The 20,320-nt window shown below is 67.2% G+C and overlaps 1 protein-coding gene across 3 annotated transcripts in view; it reads left to right on the top strand.

The window, feature by feature from the left end:
- NDRG3 (NDRG family member 3) overlaps window positions 1-15,169 on the top strand; it is a 52,526-nt gene extending 37,357 nt beyond the window's left edge. For 2 of the 3 annotated variants that reach the window (XM_075900763.1, XM_075900764.1), the window contains 12 exons: window positions 21-83; window positions 302-362; window positions 3,507-3,593; window positions 3,906-3,962; window positions 6,413-6,516; window positions 7,118-7,183; window positions 10,560-10,611; window positions 11,045-11,092; window positions 11,348-11,383; window positions 11,460-11,511; window positions 13,697-13,735; window positions 14,000-15,169. In XM_075900763.1, coding sequence (XP_075756878.1) covers window positions 21-83; window positions 302-362; window positions 3,507-3,593; window positions 3,906-3,962; window positions 6,413-6,516; window positions 7,118-7,183; window positions 10,560-10,611; window positions 11,045-11,092; window positions 11,348-11,383; window positions 11,460-11,511; window positions 13,697-13,735; window positions 14,000-14,178 — 844 coding nt within the window. In that variant the 3' untranslated portion in view covers window positions 14,179-15,169. The remainder of the gene's footprint in view (window positions 1-20; window positions 84-301; window positions 363-3,506; window positions 3,594-3,905; window positions 3,963-6,412; window positions 6,517-7,117; window positions 7,184-10,559; window positions 10,612-11,044; window positions 11,093-11,347; window positions 11,384-11,459; window positions 11,512-13,696; window positions 13,736-13,999) is intronic. The other variant, XM_075900765.1, reaches the window with a different exon arrangement.
- Window positions 15,170-20,320: the final 5,151 nt, after the last annotated feature.

Consider the following 20,320-nt stretch of genomic DNA (forward strand, 5'->3'; position numbering starts at 1 on the left):
GCCCCTGCTGTGGGTTTCAGGTACCGCTACCCTAGCATGGATGAGCTGGCGGAAATGCTGCCTGCTGTTCTCACCCACCTGAGGTGAGTTTGCGCTCCTGGTGGGCTCCCCCCACCCCACCCCACCCTGCCAGTGGCCCACGCAGCCGTGGGACAGAGGGGCTCTGTGGGCGACGCGTTCGCCACGCCCCCCTGCGCGACTGCAGGGACAAGCCTTCAGCGCAGGCGAGCTGCTGTGAGGCCTGGCTGGGGCAGGGATCCGGAGCGGGAGTGAGTGTCTTTTCTGACTGTGTCTGTTTCAGCCTGAGGAGCATCGTTGGGATTGGCGTTGGCGCTGGGGCGTACATCCTCAGCAGGTTTGCAGTAAGTAGCTTTTCCCCCTCCCCTCACTTCCTGCCTCTTTGCAGGGCCTGGGCAGAGAGGCAGGGCTTGCAGCGTGGCCAGCCAGTGCTGGAAGGGGATCTGATCAAAAGGCTGACGTGAAAACGGACCCTGCCAGGGTCGCCCACGAAGGCCCTGAACCCACGAACAGAGACGTGGTCTGTGTGGCCAGCCAGTGAGAGACCACAGGGACCTGATGCAAACCTGCTGTGTGAGAGGAGGGCGCCCCAGGACCCACCCTCCGAGCCAGAGGGAGCGAGAGGGGAGCCGGGCTTCGAGCCCGGGAGGGGAAAAGTTGGCTGCCACCGTTGATTAAGGAGTCTCTGGGTCCTTGTCTGCCACGATGCGCTTGGCACTAGCTGCCCAGCTGCGCTCCCCACGGTTAAGGCATCTCTTGGAGCCCACCGTGCTCTGCAGTGTTCTTCAGCTCTCTGCTCTGCCAGCAATTGGGGGTTTTTGGACGTTTGCCTCTGCTTCTCCTCCCAGTGGAGCAGCGAGTCACCGCAGTGGTGTGGAAGACGTGGGGGCCACTAGGCTGGGTGGACTGCAGAGAGCCCACGGGACCAAGGAAGGGGTTAGAAACCTGGCCCATAAGGATCGGTGAACAAAGCGGGGCATGCTCAGACTTCGCCAGACTCGCCTTTGGGCAATTGCAGGGTCCCAGGCTGCAGAGCGAAGGGCCCCGGAATGGGCGGGGGAGGGGGTGCTTGGCTTGTGTAGCCTAGCAGAGCCAAGGCTGAGGCGCGCTAGATGCCGAGGGGTAGACCCGGGGAGGAGGCGGAGTCGCTGAAGCTCAGAGCCAATGGTAGCACAAGGACACTGGCCATCCGTAAGCTCAGAGTAGCAATGAGGCGAAGGTTTCCAGCCATCGCAAGAGGCAGGGGCTGGACCAGCCTGGCAAGCGGGGGCAGAAAGCCTAGCTCACTTCACGAGTGAACTTGAGGGGTTTGTGGGGGCGGGGCTAGTGAGGTTCCCCCCACTGCTTGGGGCCCACCTGTGAGTGCTGTCCGTGGCGGTGGGGGAGGCGCAGCAAGGCTGTTCTGCAGAACCTCACCCCACTGCCACGGGCTCCCAAGCCACCGCTAAGGGGCCCTCCCTTGCGGCATCAGGCCATGCGGAGAAGCCATCTGGCCCTCCGCTCTTCACCTCGTGTCACACACCCCTTTGCCCCCACACTGCCGAGAATCCCTCTGGGCAGCCTTCCTTCTCCTTAACGGCAGGCGCTGCCTGCATCGGTGTCCGGAGTGCCTCTGCTGCCACGCCAGCCCCTCTGCCCTTCACAGGCCGCTGACACCGCTCTCTCCACGTGCTCTCAGGGGCCACCACTCAGCCAAGCCTCAGAACCAGGGCGCCCGTCAGCCGTACCCCTCCAGAAAGCCTGGCCTCCCTCGGCGCCGCGGCTCTGGGCTCGCCTGCTGCTCTCCCCGCCCCTCGAGGCTCTCCCCCGCGGATCCAACCGAAGATGCTCCTGCTGCCCATCGCTTCCTTCACGGGAGGGAGGCCACAGAGGCCTGGCCTTGTCCTCGCGACTCCTCTGCAAACAGACCCACCCACCTCTCTGCTGGAGTCTCTTAGGGACTCATGCTCCACCCAGCTGAAACCCAGCTCCGCCCCTTCCTGCTCAGCCCTTCCATGCTGCTCCCTGCGCACGCCACCGCCTCGGGCCTGGAGCCCGAGCAACCTCTGACTCGGGCTTCTCCTAGGGCCTCACAGCCAGGCCTGCTGTGCGTCTGGCAGATCCCTTCTCCATCACGTTTCCAAGACAGTGCTCTTCCTTGTCCTTCCCTGCGACTGAATCCCCCCGCCCAAGCTCGGAGCCGTTTGCGTACCTCAGAGTTACAACCGCTGTGGGGTGGCGGCTGCCTGGGGCGGTTCTTTCGAAGGTCCGCCTCCGTGCATGGACTTCCACGAGCACCGGAACGGCTTCCCGAGCTTGCTGAATCTCTCCCTGCTGCTCCCGGAGTGCACACGTCTGGTTCCAAAGGAGTCCGTGTGGAACTGCACCTTCTGCCGGCCTGCGACACCCCCCTTGGGTGAACAGATGCAGCCGTGGCCCGCTGAGAGCCACTCCCAATGCTGCAGCAAAGATCGTTTGCCTAGTTTATTGCTTTGACCCTGTTACCCCTCCCCCTGCGAGGGCCCCCGCTCGCTCTGCCTCCCCCCCCGCTCCGTCTGCCTCCCCCCGCGAGGGCCCCCATCTCTGTCACAGCAAAAGTAAGCTGCTTATCGTCACTAAGGCCTTTCCTGGCCTATCCCCACCTGATTCTCTCATTCCGTATCAAAACGTTGATGCTCTTCCAGTGTGCCCATTACACCGGCCTGCATTGCCCGCTGAACGTTTCAACAAGCACCCTCATGGTTTCCCCTGTAAACATCAGCAAAACTAACTGGTGCGCCCGCTTCGTCCCCCTCCTGACAATGCTCGTGGCGCTGCCAGTGGGCTGGCTGGGGTGAGCTGCAAGCACAGCCTGGCATGGTGCGTGGCATCGTCCGGTCGCTTCCCTGTGCTCCCCCGTCTGGCTGGCGGCTTTGTCTGTCAGCTCCTGGGAGCAAGGCCCGTGCTGGAAAGAGAAATCTCACTTCCCAAAGCTGCAGGTCAGATGTGGAGCACGGTACGGCGCAGTGCAGTGCTGGGAGTGAGCGCTGTCGCTGCAGGCTCGGAGCACACAGCTGGACGGATGTTCTTGCACCCTGTGCCAAGCGCTCTGGGTGCAGGCTCTAGCGTGGCCATGGCTGTTCCAGAAAATGGACCTCTGGTGGTTTTAGCACGGCGGGGATGTGGGGGCAGAGGCACCCGAGTCCCATGCCAGGCTCGATCCATCTTCTTGCCTCCTGTGCGTGGGTGCAAACTGAAACGGCTCGAGGCAGCTGTAAAGAAACGGGCCCTGCGGGGAATTTTGGGTGCTGGCCTGTCCCTGGGCCGGGGCCTGCCCAAGGAGCCTCCAGGCAGGGTGCGGCCCCAGAATCTCTGCCTGCTTGGCTGCCCTAGACAGTCCCTTGGGTTGTCCTGCCCAATAGACCAGGGCGAGGCTGCTGCCCCAGCTCTGGGAGAACTGTCCATGAGGATCCTCGTCCCTTGCTGGCTCGGCGCCTCCTGGGGCCCTCACGCTGTGTCTCTCTTTGCAGCTGAATCACCCCGACCTGGTGGAGGGGCTCGTGCTTATCAATGTGGATCCATGCGCAAGAGGCTGGATGGATTGGGCCGCAGCCAAGGTGAGACCCCCCGGCTGTGCCACAGACCGCCCCATGCAGGCCCTGAGGCCGCGCTCTCGGGGGAAGCAGGCTGGGATTGGGCGTGCTTGGCTGGGAGACCCAGCAGTCAGCACTGCACTCGGGCCCAGCACGGAGGGTTTCTGGGGTGCCGGTGACCTGCCCCAAGGAGCTGTGTTCTGAATGCTTCTGCGACAGGCACCAAAGCGCCAGCCTCTGCTGCCCGCCCCAGCCTGTGGCCTTTGCAGGGTCTCCCCCTTCGGCACCACGCTGCCCAGGGTGCCAGTTGCATGAGACATTTTTGTTCCTTCTCAGTTTTCTGGCTGGACAACCAACATCGTGGACATTGTCCTGGCTCACCATTTTGGGCAGGTAAGGAACTGGCAGGCTGCAGAGTTGGCCATGCCAGGCAAAGTGTGGGCCTTGCATTTTGGACACAGCTGTGTGTCAGACCCTGAGATCTCTCTGTGCCACACGTGGTGCCAAGGGCTCTCCTGGGCAGCCCTGCAGCCTTGAGCTGGCACTTGAGCAACACGCCTGCCCAGCCCTCTTGCTCCATTTTCCCCATGGGGCGAGGCCGTGCAGTGTGGACAGACTGCTGGTTTCCTACACGAGCCCTTCCCCCGTCTGCACAGGGGAACGGAAGGGCGGGTGGTGCGGCATGTGCGGATGCCAGTCTTCCGGCCCTGGTGCCCTCCAGGCTTGTAGAAGTTCTCGGGAAGCAGCAGCTTCCCCGTAGGCCACCAGTACAAACTGGTTTTCAGAACAAGACTCTTCTCATAGCTCTTTCCTCGGTGCTCCTGCTGCAGGCAGGCCCCTCTGGCTTTGGGGAGCGTCGGCACCGAGGAAGCTGGCTGTGCTCTCATTGCCTGGGAGCGTCCCAGGGAGCAGCTGTGCCTTTGGGCAGAGCTCAGATGTTTAATGTTTGAGGCCATCCCTTGCCCAGGCTTTTGCAGGAATGCTTCAGGGAGCCAGTGATCCAGGAGAGGCCTTTACCAGCAGCCTGTTCAGGGTGGGAAACGGCTTTCCTGGCCTGGGACAACACGTGGAGCTGGAGACACTATTACAGGGAAAATTGGACTGCTTGGAAGAGCAGTGACCTTGCGGAGGAAGCGGGAGAGCCATGGGAGGAGCAGGCAGAGGGTCAGGGCTCCCTTAGAGGCAGAGTTAAGATGAAGCCGTTCCACTTCCAAAGCAAGCCTGCTCCAAGGGCACCGCTTGCACCTGCTCCTTTGCTGTCCTGCCGCTCCCTCCCCCGAATTCCCCACTAGCGAGGGGTGTGAGGAACGTCCGGGTTCCCGCAGAGGTGGCTCTGCCGATGCAGGTTTCCAGGGAGTATGTCGGGGCTGGTAGGAGCTGCTGACGCACGAGCCCGTCGGTCGCTTTAGCAGACGCGCTGCTCTTCACCCCTCAGTCCACTACTCACTGCCCCACCTCGCTGCTGTCTCTCCTCCCCGCCTGCGGCCATCTCGCAGTCAGGGCTCCTCTGCGCTGCCGGCAGTGCCCGCGTGGAGGAGAAGGAATTCTGCCAGGCCAGGGACACCACCCCCCAGGCCACATGGACGTTGGTGGCACAGCTGTGGGGGAGGGGCCTTCCCACGCCCAGCAGGCGCAGAGGTGCCGGGGGAGCGGGCATGATGCTCCCCACCTGGGCTGGCGCAGAGGTGCCAGGGGGGTGGGCGCAGAGGTGCCGGGGGGGCGGGCGCAATGCTCCCCACCCAGGCTGGCGCAGAGGTGCCAGGGGGGTGGGCGCAGAGGTGCCGGGGAGCAGGTGCAGAGGTGCCAGGGGGGCAGGCGCGATGCTCCCCACCTGGGCAGGCGCAGAGGTGCCGGGGGGTGGGCGCAATGCTCCCCATCTGGGCGGGCACAGAGGTGCCGGGGGAGCGGGCGCAATGCTCCCCATCTGGGCGGGCGCAGAGGTGCCGGGGGAGCGGGCGCGATGCTCCCCATCTGGGCGGGCGCAGAGGTGCCGGGGGAGCGGGCGCGATGCTCCCCATCTGGGCGGGCGCAGAGGTGCCGGGGGAGCGGGCGCGATGCTCCCCATCTGGGCGGGCGCAGAGGTGCCGGGGGGGCGGGCGCAGAGGTGCCGGGGGAGCGGGCGCGATGCTCCCCACCTGGGCGGGCGCAGAGGTGCCGGGGGGCGGGCGCGATGCTCCCCACCTGGGCGGGTGCAGAGGTGCCGGGGGGCGGGCGCGATGCTCCCCACCTGGGCGGGCGCAGAGGTGCCGGGGGGTGGGCGCAGAGGTGCCGGGGGAGCGGGCGCGATGCTCCCCACCTGGGCGGGCGCAGAGGTGCCGGGGGAGCGGGCGCGATGCTCCCCACCTGGGCGGGCGCAGAGGTGCCGGGGGGCGGGCGCGATGCTCCCCACCTGGGCGGGCGCAGAGGTGCCGGGGGGCGGGCGCAGAGGTGCCGGGGGGCGGGCGCGATGCTCCCCACCTGGGCGGGTGCAGAGGTGCCGGGGGGCGGGCGCGATGCTTCTCTGCATATAGCACTAGTCGAAGGGGTCGTGTCTGCCTTTGAGCTACAAGGTTTAGAGCAAGTAGCAGCCCTTGGCTTGGCGGCAGCTGCCGCAGTGGGCGTCTCTTTGCAGGGCAGTGGAGTCCCGTTCAGGAAGGCCTCTGGCCTCTCCTCTGGGCTGGTGCTGCTGGAAACGGCTCGGCCAACCTGAGGGTCGGCCCAGAGCAGGGCTTGGGGTTTGGCCTTTGCGGGGCGTCTCGTGGGCGGGATTGTTTGGCGGATCCTGACGCTCGGGGGTGTCGTTTGGAGACGCTTGCTCGTACAAAGCAGCGCTCAGTATCTTCTCCCCCTCCCCGCCCCCGCAGGAGGAGCTGCAGGCTAACCTGGACCTGATCCAGACCTACAGACTGCACATTGCACAGGACATTAACCCGGAGAACCTGCAGCTGTTCCTTGCCTCCTATAACAGGTACAGGGCTGTGCCGGGGCGGGATGTCCATCTCCGAGCTGCCCTCGGGCCCTGTGCCTCACGGGGTGCGCGCTGCGCTGGAGCAAATGTGACACGGGGAGAGAACGGTTCAGTCCAAGGGGCCTTGAAGTTCCTCGTCTGCAGTGACTCTCCCAGCCTCGCTCTCTGTGCGCACGGCCCTGGACTCCTGGACCTGGTGATTTGCTGTTGCCTCCGCCGCCTTCCCCAGACCCGCCTCGTGCAGACAGCGGCTAAGCGCCCCGTGCGCTGTGCTCAGAGCCTCCACCCCACCTCCCACCGCTTGGTTTCCCTCCTGCCCTGGAAGTGTGCGCCAAGTGAGCTGCCCGGGCCCTGCTCTGAGCCGTTGTTTCGGAGGCTTGCGGGCCCGGCCCTGTTTTCTGACTGCAAGCAGTGTGGGGCATCGAGCGGCCTTGGCAGACGTGGCTCGCGAATTCCTGAGCGTGACCCTCCTCACTCTGGGCTCTGGGCTCTGGGCTCCGCTCGGGAGGCCGGGCGCTCCTGGCCATGGCCCCTGCAGACAGAAGCCACTGGCTCTGCCACGTCCAGATGACCTGGGGTGCTCTTCTGCTTTGTCTTCCAGCCGCAGAGACCTGGACATTCAGCGCCCGGTTCTGGGCGCCGATGAAAACACAGCAAAGACATTCAAGTAAGTGGCTGCGGGAAGACCAGCACTTCCCCTTCCCGCGGCGTCGGTCAGCAGGGAGAGCCGCTTCTCCGCGCCAGCCCCAAGAGCCTGAATGCTGAAGAGTGTTCAGCAGCGGCAGCTCGGGGCAGAAATCTGAATCCAGAGGGCAGCGTGGTGGGAGCACAAGGCGGCTCCAGGGCGAGGTGCTGGTGCTGCCCTGACAGCAGGAATTGCCCTTCGTGGCGGGTCCTCCCAAGCTCTCAGCACTCCTGGCCTCGCTGGGCTCGGAAGAGCTGCTTTAGCCGCTTCAATGAAAGACTTGTCGGTCTTACCTTTTGGGGATTTGCAAATTGACTCGCTTCTGTATTAGAGCAAAATCTGAGACCGAGGCCAACGGAGAGTTCACTGACCTTGTTTGCCCAGGCCGGGGGGGCGGGAGGGGGGCTGGGTTCCCTGGGGAGGGGCGGAATCGCCGTCCCTAGAGGTGTTTACGTCCCGGCTTGACCAAGCCCTGGCTGGGCTGATTGTCGAGTTGTCGGGCCCTGGGCAGGGGCCTGGACTCGACGACTCCTGAGGGCTCTGCCCGCCCTGCGTTCTAGGGTTACGATGCTGGTCGGCAGACATTAGAATTGGCTGGTAAATTTTCATCCAAGGGAAGCACAAAGTCTAAGGTTTCATTTACAGAACCCCAGCTCTTCCCGCCTTCGGGTTGAGGGAACCACTCCCGAGGCAACTCAGCAGAACTGCGATCCCTGCTGTTAGCCTGAGATCACAGCTCTGGGAGGTGTCAACTGCTCCGCTTCTTTCAGTGGTTGGAGCTGAACTTGTTTTAGTGGCCAGGACATCGGGGCTGGCGTCCCCTCCTGCAGACCTCGCAGACAGGAGAAATTCCCTCTGCGGGACCCGCTGTGCCGCCCAGGCCAGGGTGCTGGTAGCAGGAGCCCCTCTGGGCGCCAGTGTGTGGTGTGTGCTTGTCCTGAGGGATGAGAGTTGGTGAGTTTCGTAAAGGGGACCAGCCCAACCTCCAAGGGAGGGGGAGTTTCGTAAAGGGGCCCAGCCCCCAGGGAGGGGGAGTTTCATAGAGGGGCCCGACCCCCAGGGAGGGGGAGTTTCATAGAGGGGCCCAGCCCCCAGGGAGGGGGAGTTTCATAGAGGGGCCCAGCCCCCAGGGAGGGGGAGTTTCGTAAAGGGGCCCGGCCCCCAGGGAGGGGGAGTTTCATAGAGGGGCCCGGCCCCCAGGGAGGGGGAGTTTCGCCGATTTCCAGGCACAGCGCAGTGCCAGCCCTGGAGAGAGCGTGACCACGTCGAGGCCCCCAGATCCCTCCACCCATTCGCGAGCGGTGGGCATAGCCCTGGACGCCCTGGCCTTGACCTCTTTATTCAGAGCCAGTGCAGGTGGCTCTTGGGGGCCTGCCCAGCTGTCTCGGCACAGGCCAGTCAGCACCCTGCTGCTCCCTTGATCACTGGCTGCTAGAGCAGCCCAACGCTGCCGATGGCCATTGGCTCTAGCCATGCTGCCTGTGCTGGGCAGCTGGGGAGGGAGGCCGAGAGCCAGCGGTGCTAGGTGGGCCTTCCCTCGTGGCGGGGCACTCCTGAGTTTGCTGGCTAAGCAGTGCAAAGGCGGCGGTGTCTGGGCGGCAGCTGTGCCCAGCAGCCTCTGTCAGTGTGTACAGCAGGGGCGCTAGCGCTGCAGGGTTCCGTAGCGGCGCGGGGAGGGGCGGCGGCAGCGGCACGTGTGGGAGGCGCCGCAGGGTTCTGTAGCGGCACGGGGAGAGGCGGCGGCGCATGCAGGGGGCGCCGCAGGGTTCTGTAGTGGCGGGGGAAAGGGCGGCGGTAGCGGCGCGTGTGGGAGGCGCCGCAGGGTTCTGTAGTGGCGGGGGAGGGGGCGGCGGCAGCGGCGCGTGTGGGAGGTGCCGCAGGGTTCTGTAGTGGCGGGGGAGGGGGCGGCGGCAGCAGCGCGTGTGGGAGGTGCCGCAGGGTTCTGTAGTGGCGGGGGAGGGGGCGGCGGCAGCGGCGCGTGTGGGAGGTGCCGCGGGGTTCTGTAGTGGCGGGGGAGGGGGCGGCGGCAGCGGCGCGTGTGGGAGGTGCCGCGGGGTTCTGTAGCGGCGGGGGAGGGGGCGGCGGCAGCGGCGCGTGTGGGAGGCGCCACGGGGTTCTGTAGTGGCGGGGGAAAGGGCGGCGGCAGCGGCGCGTGTGGGAGGCGCCGCGGGGTTCTGTAGTGGCGGGGGAAAGGGCCGCCGCAGCGGCGCGTGTGGGAGGCGCCGCGGGGTTCTGTAGTGGCGGGGGAGGGGGCGGCGGCAGCGGCGCGTGTGGGAGGCGCCGCGGGGTTCTGTAGTGGCGGGGGAGGGGGCGGCGGCAGCGGCGCGTGTGGGAGGAGCCGCAGGGTTCTGTAGTGGCGGGGGAAAGGGCGGCGGTAGCGGCGCGTGTGGGAGGCGACGCAGGGTTCTGTAGCGGCGGGGGAAAGGGCGGTGGCAGCGGCGCGCGTGGGAGGTGCCGTGGGGTTCTGTAGCGGCGGGGGAGGGGGCGGCGGCAGCGGCGCGTGTGGGAGGTGCCGTGGGGTTCTGTAGCGGCGGGGGAAAGGGCGGCGGCAGCGGCGCGTGTGGGAGGTGCCGCAGGGTTCTGTAGCGGCGGGGGAGGGGGCGGCGGCAGCGGCGCGTGTGGGAGGTGCCGCGGGGTTCTGTAGCGGCGGGGGAAAGGGCGGCGGCAGCGGCGCGTGTGGGAGGCGCCGCGGGGTTCTGTAGTGGCGGGGGAGGGAGCGGCGGCAGCGGCGCGTGTGGGAGGCGCCGCGGGGTTCTGTAGCGGCGGGGGAGGGGGCGGCGGCAGCGGCGCGTGTGGGAGGCGCCGCAGGGTTCTGTAGCGGTGGGGGAGGGGGCGGCGGCAGCGGCGCGTGTGGGAGGTGCCGCGGGGTTCTGTAGCGGCGGGGGAGGGGGCGGCGGCAGCGGCGCGTGTGGGAGGCGCCACAGGGTTCTGTAGTGGCGGGGGAAAGGGCGGCGGCAGCGGCGCGTGTGGGAGGCACCGCGGGGTTCTGTAGTGGCGGGGGAAAGGGCGGCGGCAGCGGCGCGTGTGGGAGGCGCCGCGGGGTTCTGTAGTGGCGGGGGAAAGGGCCGCCGCAGCGGCGCGTGTGGGAGGCGCCGCGGGGTTCTGTAGTGGCGGGGGAAAGGGCGGCGGCAGCGGCGCGTGTGGGAGGCGCCGCAGGGTTCTGTAGCGGTGGGGGAGGGGGCGGCGGCAGCGGCAGCGGCGCGCGTGGGGGGCGCTACAGGCTTCTGTAGCGGCGCGCCAGCCCTGGCTCTCTGGCCAGAGGCATCTGAAGAGAAGGCGGTGAAGCTGGAGCCATGGAGCTGTGCCTAGACGGCAGGTGGCCCAGCCGCTAACGCCCGTCTCTGCTGGCTTTGCGCAGGTGCCCTGCCTTGCTGGTGGTTGGTGACAGCGCGCCTGCCGTGGAGGCTGTGGTATGTACACGGGGGCTCCGCCCTGCCTCGCCTCGCGGACCAGCCCACCGCAGCCTGCTGCAAAGGGCCCGTCCGGCACTGCTCTGGCAGGAGTGCTGCTGGGCTTCCCCAAGGCAGAGGCCCGGCTGTGTGCCCTGGGAGCCGGCTAGCACATCCCTTGGCGGGGGACCAGGGAGGACCCGCAGGACCCGCTGCTGCCATAGAGTGGGTGCGGCTGGGCGGGGCAGCCAGCAGCCGCCGCTCTCCAGGCCCCCAGCTCTAGCGGCCGCGCTGCCAGCAGAAGCAGCACCCGAGGAAGGGTGGGAGTGGGCACGAGGGGAGGGCGCGCCCCAGCCCTTGCCGTAGCTCTGTGTGGCGTGGAGCTCAGCCCCCCTGCTCTGGAGCTCTCGCCCGCGTGCATGCGGTGCCAGTGGGTTTCTCTCCTTGCTTGTAGGTTGAATGTAACTCCCGGCTGGACCCCACCATCACCACGCTCCTGAAGGTATCCGCCCCCGGCCTTCCCGCCTGGGGACTGCGCCGCGTCACACGGACACGCGCCAACCGAGAGCCGGAGCGCAGGGCTCCTTGGGCCCCTGTGCCAGGGCCAGCACGAGTCACGTGTCCCTTCAGGCCCCCTCTGCCCATCACCTGGGCACTGCTCAGCTGGGCGCAAGGGCCTGGCTGGTGGGGGAGGAGTCTGGCCCTTGCAGGTGGCTCTGGGGCTGGCAGTGTTACCAACCCTCTTTCTCTCTTGCAGATGGCAGACTGTGGAGGGCTGCCCCAGGTGGTCCAGGTGAGAGCCTGTCTGGCCCCGCCTTCCCCAGCCTGGCCCAGTGGTGCCGGTTAACGACTCGCTTTTGTCTCCTCAGCCCGGAAAGCTGACAGAAGCCTTCAAGTACTTCGTACAAGGGATGGGCTACAGTAAGTGCCAAACGCAGCCCCCGTGGGGCGGGGCGGGGCCGCTGGCCTCCTGGGCCGGGCTGGGCCGCTGGCCTCCTGGGCCGGGCTGGGCCGCTGGCTGTCAGCCAGGCATACAACCTGGGGTCGGCCGGCCGGCAGGCAGGTGCCTCGTGCTGACAGGCGCGCAGGGAGTGGTGCTGGCTGTGCCCTGGGCTACGGACACGGCTGCCTAAGCGCTGTCCCTGGGCAGGGGTGCCCGCCAGCGGCCCAGGGCACTAGGCTCCGCCCTCCATGTGCTCTGGGCCAGCAGGGGCGTGGCTTGGAGGCGGGGCCTGGGCCCGGTTAGCTTCCCTTCCCCCAGTGACCTGTCCAGCAGAGCTCTGAGCCTGCCTGGCCTGGCCAAGGCGCCAGTGTGGGGCCCAGGCCCTGGGGTCATGCTGGGGCCGTCGCAGCATGGTCTGAGGACGGGTGAGCTGCAAAGGCAAGTGCTCAGGCCACGGTTGCTGGAGCAGCTGGCACCACAGGACTGGCTGCTGCAGTGCAGGGTGTGTGTGGGGATAAGGGTAGGGCAGGGCGTGTGCGGGTAGGGGACAGGGACAGGGCAGGGCGTGTGCCCGGGCGGGGGACAGGGACAGGGCAGGGCGCATGTCCGGGTGGGGGACAGGGTAGGGCAGAGCATGTGCTTAGCCCTGGGGGAGGGCGTGTGCGTGCCCGGGCGGGGGACAGGGATAGGGCAGGGCTTGTGCCCGGGCGGGGGACAGGTATAGGGCAGGGCTTGTGCCCAGGTAGGGGACAGGGTAGGGTAGGGCGTGTGCTTAGCCCTGGGGGAGGGCGTGTGCGTGCCCAGGTGGGGGACAGGGATAGGGCAGGGCTTGTGCCCGGGTGGGGGACAGGGATAGGGCAGGGCGTGTGCGGGTAGGGGACAGGGATAGGGCAGGGCTTGTGCCCAGGTAGGGGACAGGGTAGGGTAGGGCGTGTGCTTAGCCCTGGGGGAGGGCGTGTGCGTGCCCAGGTGGGGGACAGGGATAGGGCAGGGCTTGTGCCCGGGTGGGGGACAGGGATAGGGCAGGGCGTGTGCGGGTAGGGGACAGGGATAGGGCAGGGCTTGTGCCCGGGCGGGGGACAGGGTAGGGCAGGGCGTGTGCGGTAGGGGACAGGGCAGGGCGTGTGCCCGGGCGGGGGACAGGGACAGGGCAGGGCGTGTGCGGGTAGGGGACAGGGATAGGGCAGGGCGTGTGCCCGGGCGGGGGACAGGGTAGGGCAGGGCGTGTGCAGTAGGGGACAGGGCAGGGCGTGTGCCCGGGCGGGGGACAGGGTAGGGCAGGGCGTGTGCGTAGCCCTGGGGGCAGGCGTGTGCGTGCCCGGGCGGGGGACAGGGATAGGGCAGGACATGTGCCCGGCTGTGAGGTGGGGACGGCGAGGACGGGGCAGAGCAAGACTTGTGTGCGTGGGGGTGTGACAGAGCTCTCCTGGGCAGCAATGGCTCGTCCCAGCTCACTAGGCCAGCCTCCCCTGAGGCCAGGGAGCCAGCACAAACGCGGCACCAGCCAGCCCCACAAGAGCCCTGGCCGTCTCCAGTAGCCACAGAGGCGGCAGGGGCGCAGGGGTTCTGCATGGGCTGAGATGCCAGCATGGCCGAGTCTCCTGAGTCTGTCTCTGGCCCGTCTTGCCTGGCAGCTGAGCTGGTGCTGCTGGTATCAGGCGGCCGGCTCCGTCAGGCGGGCTGGGGAGCGTCAGCGAGAGCAGGGCCCCTCAGCCTCCCAGCGACATGTTGGGTGGGGTGCAGGCTGTGGTCGAGCAGAGCCCTGAGAACAGAGCTAGGCCAGGCACGGCCACTCCAAGCAGGGCCTGTTTGCCCAGGGTCTCGGCAGTGAGGGAAAGCGCCTTCCTGCCTGGCTCCTGCCCCCTGGCCACAGCAGCCTGTGCTCTCGCGGCGGGGAGGGGGCCCTGTGCCCCCAGGCAGAGCCCACGCCTCTCCAGTCAGGGCCCCGGTGCCTTGTGGCCTCGTGGGGGGCAGCAGGCTGAGAGCACTGACCTGGGGCGCTCCAAAAGCCCGGGGAGCCGCTCGGGACGTGGTGGTCGGGTTCCTTGTCTGCCAGCGGGGGCTGTGAGGGCCGCTGCCTCCAAGCGGGACGGGGGAGCCCGGCTGACGGGGAGCTGACTTGCTCTCTCTTGTTCATCTCTTCCCTGTCTCCCGCTGTTCCAGTCCCTTACGTGCAGCTCAGCCACCTGAGCCCGGAGTCAGGTACCTGCCCCCTCGCCCGCCCGGCCGGGGCCCTGCTCTGGCTGCTCACAGCATGGCTTGGGGCTCCGTTGTGCAGGGTGTGCGCTGCCGCATGGCTGCCGCTCTCCAGCTACGGCCCCAGTGGAGACAGGCCGTGGCCGGTTCTGCCGTTTGCTGTCGCCCTGCGCTGGCGGCAGAGGGCGGCTCCCCTCTTCACGCAGCGTCCCGGCGCTGCCCCAGGGGAGCCCGGCGCTCCCGGCCTTGACAGCCCTCTCTTTCCTACAGTGCCAACGGCCAGCATGACCAGGCTGATCCGCTCCCGTACCCACTCCTCCTCCAGCGTGGGCTCTGGAGAGAGCACCCAGAGCCGGTCCCACGGCAGCAGCCAGGGCGAGGGCGCTGCTGGGCCCCCGGGCCCCGCCGACCTCCCGGACACACCTCAGACCATGGAAGTATCCTGCTGAGAGGAGCCCTTCTGGATCCAGACACTTCACCCTCCCCCATTGGCCCCTCCCAGACTCCAGCACTCCCCCCAGCAAAACCAGGCTGTTCCCCTCAGCCTGTGCATGCCCCTCCCCAGCCTGCGCTTGGTCCTTCCCCAGCCATTCCCATTCCATCAGCCCCGCCCACCCGCCCATCACTGTCCATGCTAGCGCCCCCTCCTGTGCTGAGCCGGCCCCCACGTCTGTGTCTTTGTGAGGCTACAATTGCTTCCTAGCTGTGCTGCTGCTAGAGGACACTCGGCCTCTTGAGGGGCGGCTCTTCTGGCGCCTGGGGGGTGAGCCCACGGCGGGGCAGAGCTCCGGGCTGGGGAGGCGAGTCTTACGGCAGGGCCCGGGCCCTCCGAGGGCAGCTGGGTTCCCAGCGCCTTGGCTCGGTCTCCTGGGGTGTTCACAATGGGCAGAGCCAAGTCTTAGCTGAACCTCTTGAAAGGGCCGAGCAATTCCCCAGCTGAAATGCGCTACTCAGATTGCGTCCCCCAGGGCCTCGCCGGCGCGGTGCAGCACGTGGGCCTGGGCCTGGGATCCAGAAACAGGCTGTGGGTCGTGTGCCAGCATCCGCTTCGCCCTGCCACGCATGCCGGCCCGTGGCCCCGCCAGCTTTCCCAGTTCAAGGGGTGCTGCGCAGTGCCAGACTCTGACCGCAGCCAGGGGCGGCCTGTTCCCAGGCCTGGGGGTGTGGCTGACCAACCACAGCCGCACGCTGCAGATCCGTGGTCGTGGACTCGTGTGCTGCTCGCTGGGCGTGGCAAGTCACTCAGAGCAGGCGCCTGAAGGACCCTGCCACGCAGCAGGCCAGCCGGGACCTGAAAGGAAGGGTAAGGTGCCGGGTTACGTCAGGCCCCTGCTACAGCCAAGGTGACACCCTCTGCCGCCCGGCTCTCAGGACTGGGCCCTGGCCTCTGCCAATGGGAGACTTGGTACCGATGAATAAAACTAGAGATGAGTTACTGTGGCCTGGCTCTGTGTGGTCCTGCGGCTGTGCCACTGCTGCCTCAAACGCCCAGCTGCTCGCAGGAGGGAGCCGCCCGCCTCGGACTCCATGGGCAGGGTTACCAGATGGCTTCAAAAAAACTATGGGACACACTTGATCTCAGATGGGGGGGGGGACGGCCTGTAGGGGAGCGAGGCTGGACTGGGGGGGGGGGGGGAGATGGCTGGCAGGAAGCAGGGCTGCCTGGGAGAGGATGTCCTCCCCTCGCTGGGGGGCGGGGCTGGCTAGGAAGGAACTGGCTGCTGGGGGAGGGCAGGGGGGGGAAACCAGCTGTCAGGGAGCAGGGCTGGCCTAGGCGCACGCAGATCCCAGGGTCCTGCCTGCCCTGTGCAAGTCCCAGAGGCGCCCGATTCCAGCCTGCCCCGCCCTCTCCTCTCAGCTGCCTGGCTGGAGACGTGCCCGTGCAGCGCGAGCGCATCTACCAGCCAGGCCATTCGCAGCTATGTCCCAACGCTCCTAATAAAACTCAGCTCATTGCTTAACACTGGACCTTTTCTGGGTCTGGTATTTTCTCAATGTATTTCCTGGACAGAAACCTCAAATACCGGCCTGTCTGGTTGAAAACTGGACCCCTGGCGACCCTACCGCAGGCTGGGCCAATTCACTGGCCGCGGCGCCTGGCTCGGCCACCCGTTTCCGGTGCGTGGCTGTGGCTGTGCCGCCACGTCAGGCTTGGCAGCGCTCTCCATCCTGCTGTGGAGCCGAGCCCTGCACGGAGTGGGAGGGAGTCTGCAGGCCTGGGGCAGTGCCCCACGCCCGCTCGGCCATGCTGATCCCCACAAGTCCTGCCAGGAGGCAGGCGGCTGGCTGTCCAGCAGCGCTGGCTTGGTGTGCAGCCAGCAGCTCTAAACCAGGCGTCTGCAGGGGAATCCAAACCTGGGTCAGAACTGACTCCACAAGGCTCTGCCTGGCAAAGGGGCTGCCCCTCCCGAACAAGCTTTTGCCTCAAGTAGTGGAGGAGCCCTGCTGTGGCAGCAGTGGGGAGGGAGGCTGCAGCACTGGCCGAGCTCATGGGGGGACCGGCCCATGCGGGGGGGTGCTCTTGCCTCCGCGCTCCCCTGTGGCTGTGGGGCGGCGTGTAGGCGCCAGCCCTAGGGCGAGGCCGGGCTGCGGGGGACACTGAGCAGCGGGGCAGTGGCCATGGACTGAGTGTCTGGTTCCTGCGGAACGTGACGCGACTGTGGCTTTGCACGCGCCCTTGGGGCATGCGGGTGGGGTTGGATTTTCATCCCAAAGCGAGGTCTCCAACCCGCAGTGGGGGAGCAGCGCTCGGTCCTGCTGGCTTCTGCGAGTCCCTGGCCACAGCCTGCCACGGCTCTCAGGTGGGGCCCACGCTTGGCTCCTGGGCGGACCCCCCCCTCCAGTGCGGCAGCCCCTTCTCGGGGAGCCCCTCTCCTGCAGCGGCAGAGACACAGCCCTGTCTCAGCGCTGCAACACTCTCGGGGGGGCCACTCGCCTGGGGGTCCGCCTCTCAGGGCCTCCAGCCGCCCGCCTCCGCCGTGAGCCCCTGGGGGTCCCCTCTCGCTGGATGCCCGGGGCCTCCCCCCAGAAGGAACAGTGCCCCCCGCTCCCCCGCCCAGAGCGACTCCCAGCCAGCACCGAACACGAGGGTTATGGAGCTTTGAACAGCAATGGGTCTCGCCCTCGGCCCACACGCCAGCCTCCCCTGCAGCCAGCTGAGCACTGCCTGCCCTGCCCTGCCCTCCGCCCCCAAAAACAGCCCCAGTCTCCCAGCAGAGACTCCAACACTCCCGCAACAGCACCTCCCCCGCCAGTGTCTTCCCCCAGGGCCCCTCCTTGCCGCTGTCCAATGTCCTCCCCTCGCTGGGGTCAGCTGGGCTGGTGGCCTGGGTCTCTCCCTTGTCTCTCATCTGGCCAGAACTGGCCGTGTCCTCCAAGGAGGGTCGGGGGCACCAGGGTCCTGGACACCGCAGCTCCAACTCAGGGCTGTTCTCTGCAACAACAAACTCCCCCCTTTGTCCCATTGAACCAGTAGGGGCCGGGCACTGAGCCCCCCTGTATGCAGCACCCCCCGTTGAATCCCCTCGACTCCCCACTTCCTCTCAGCCCTTCACCTGTGACTCCTGGGGAAAGGATGGAACTGGGCTGGCAGGCAGAGCACGGGCCTGGATGAGACACTGGCCAGGAACTGGGACTAAATGGTCAGTTTTCCCCATCACACACGTAGCCACAGCTGCTTCCAGGGCTGCGCTAGGGGCCTGCAGCCCAGGGTGCGTGTGGGGCTGGCAGTTGTAGCTGAACCGAAATGACCGAGTTCGTGTCTCACCGGGAGAGCAGCAGCCCAGACCCTGCAGCACCTTGGAGCCGCGCGAGCCATGGCGATGGGACGTGAGTGTCTGTGGGCACCCGGGCTTGGCGGGGCTGCAGGCCTGGTCCTCTGTGTGACGTTTGCCCAACACGATTTAAGTTCTTCACGAGGGGTATAGACTGGGCCAAATGTGAGCGCCCCCCCCACCCCCGTCCTGAGGGCCGGGCACCCAGGAGCGCCGGGGGCAGCTGTTCTGCCAGGCATGTGGGCCAAGTGCTCTCGCATGGGTCTGAGTCCTACGGCAAACGCCATGGTGCAGGCAGCGCTGGTGCCGCCCAGCCAGCGAGGGAACAGCGACGCCCCGCAGGACGGGCAAGTCTGCAGTCCCTGGTGCCATGGGCGCTAAGGGGAAAAAGGGCCTGACTCAGTTTCCCCTCTTGTGCTGCATGTGAAAGGGATAATTCTTTTCTTGCTAGAGGGGCAGGAACGAGCCCCCGGGAGCCAATGGCTCAGGTGCGCAGTGCTGTCTGGGCGGGGGGCACAGCCTAGACAGGACCAGGACCAGGACCAGCAGCAGGGGCTGCTGCGTCACCTCCCAGCATTTCTCAACTGTGGCCACCCAGGGCTTCTGCACATACAGGCTCCTGGGCAGTGCAGGGGGGGGGGGACACAGCAGCAGATCCCCCCCCCCCCCGGCCTGCAGCAGTAGTTGGGTCCCTGCTCTGCCCCCTTTGGGGACCCCCCCCAAGCTGAAGGAGCAGGCAGCAGGTTTGTGAGGGTGGGGCTGGGCTTCAGCCTGTGGCTGGTGGCTGGCAGGCTCTTGCCCCAGGCTGCATTCCCTAGCTGTGCACTGTGGGCCCTGGCCCCAAGTTCATCCCCCAGCCTGGCTCCAGCTGTCTGCCCTAGTGCCGTTACCCTGGCTCCCTGCATCCGGACTCACGCCCCGACCCTGGGCTACTGGGGGCTAAGTGCTGTGAAAAGCCCCTTCCAGGGCGCTGGAGACATGCAAGAGGCAGGCCCGGGGCGTGTCGGAGCCGGGCATGGGGCCCAGGGCGTGTCGGAGCCGGGCGCGGGGCCCGGGGCGTGTCGGAGCCGGGCGCGGGGCCCGGGGCGTGTCGGAGCCGGGCGCGGGGCCCGGGGCGTGTCGGAGCCGGGCGCGGGGCCCGGGGCGTGTCGGAGCCGGGCGCGGGGCCCGGGGCGTGTCGGAGCCGGGCATGGGGCCCAGGGCGTGTCGGAGCCGGGCGCGGGGCCCGGGGCGTGTCGGAGAACGAGGTTTACAGGATCTGTCTGCAATGGCGTTCCTTGTCGACCGATCCCCGTCTTGACCACCGCTTTGTTCCAAAAAACATCTGAGCCGGCACAGCGTGGTGGCCATTTTTATTCTAATGAAGTGGGGGATATGTAAATCCCCCTTCATTGACTATGTTGGTATGTCTAATTTACATGCCTCTGTCGGCAGAGGCGTGTCGTCTAGACACCCTCAGAGCGTGTTACCGGGCTGTAAATGGGGGAAAGGCTGAAAATCGCTGAGGCAGAAGGGGGCACCCAGCAAGCCTGGCAGCCAATCCATACACGGCACTATGGTTCGGCGCAGCACATAGCTAGCACGGGGAACTCGCTACCACAGGCACATACCAGGACTGGCCACGTCTCTGCAGCCACAGGCCTGTTAAATGGGGTAACACCTCACAGGGCACCGGGGGGCAGGAGGTTCCCGTCTGGGCTGGCTATTCCGTTAGGCGGCTGCAGGGCCCCTGCGCCTTTCCCTGTAGCATCTGGCTTGGCCACGTTTGGCTGCAGGAGCCCAAACTAAAGGGCCTGCTGGCTCGGCCGGAGTGGCCAAGGAGAGCTGGTCTGGTGCTGGCCGGGCTTTCTCCCTCGGTGTGCGCGCCCTTCGGCTGCAGGGCTCTTCCTCCAGGACAGCAGGGGTCCTCTCCAGGCCCCTGCGCCCGGCCTGCAGCGCCCAGCACGCCCCGCTCACCGGGACACCCACCAGCGACCGAGCCTGGCACCTACCCGCAGGCGTGTAGCCAAGGGGGCAGCTGGAAACAGCAGAAGGTCGGGTTGCCAGGTGTCCGGCGGTCTCGTGTTACAGGCGGGGTTGCCAGGTGTCCGGTATTCAACTGGACAGTCCAGTTTTTGGGCCCTATGGCCGGTAAAAAAATTCAGAAAATACCCGACACGTGCAATATCCAGTACTTTCTGGTTTTCCGGCTGGGCGCCCGACAGAAGCCTGGGCGGGGGAGTGGCTGGGGGAGGGGGGGCACGATCGGCCACCCCCCCCCGATCTCCCCCAGCCAGCCCCACTCCCCCCCCTGACCACCCCGCCAAGCTCCCCCGGCCAGCCCCACTGCCCCCAACCCCGACCAGCCCTGCTCCCCCTGACCCTGAGCAGCCCACTTCCTGCTGCCCGCCCGAGCTGTCCCCGACCTCTCCCAACCAGCCCTGCTTCCAGACCCTCCTCCTCCTCCTCCCAGCCAGCCCTGCTCCCCTCCCGTCCCGGCCAATCTCTCTCCCCCCCCCCCCGCCATCAAGTGTGTCGGGTAGTTTTTCTGGAACTACCTGGTAACCCTAGCAGAAGGGCCCGCGAGCTGCGCTGCCAGGGAGGGGGCTGGGCAAGGCGTGGGCGGGGGGCTCAGGGCCGTGCAGGATGGGGGGGGCTGCTTGTGAGTGGCCCTGATCCGCGAGCTGCCGGCTTGGGAGGGTGCAGGGCCCGTCCTACAGTTTCCATGAAGCAGCCGCCTCCTAGCTGGTGTCAGCTCGTGGGCGGGACGGCGGCGATGGCTGCGGTGACACGCAGGCTAGTTTGGGGCTGGGCAGCCCAGCCCAGCGAGTACAGGGCA

The sequence above is a fragment of the Pelodiscus sinensis genome, chromosome 18, assembly GCF_049634645.1.
Source record: "Pelodiscus sinensis isolate JC-2024 chromosome 18, ASM4963464v1, whole genome shotgun sequence".
Classification (NCBI taxonomy): Eukaryota; Metazoa; Chordata; order Testudines; family Trionychidae; genus Pelodiscus; species Pelodiscus sinensis.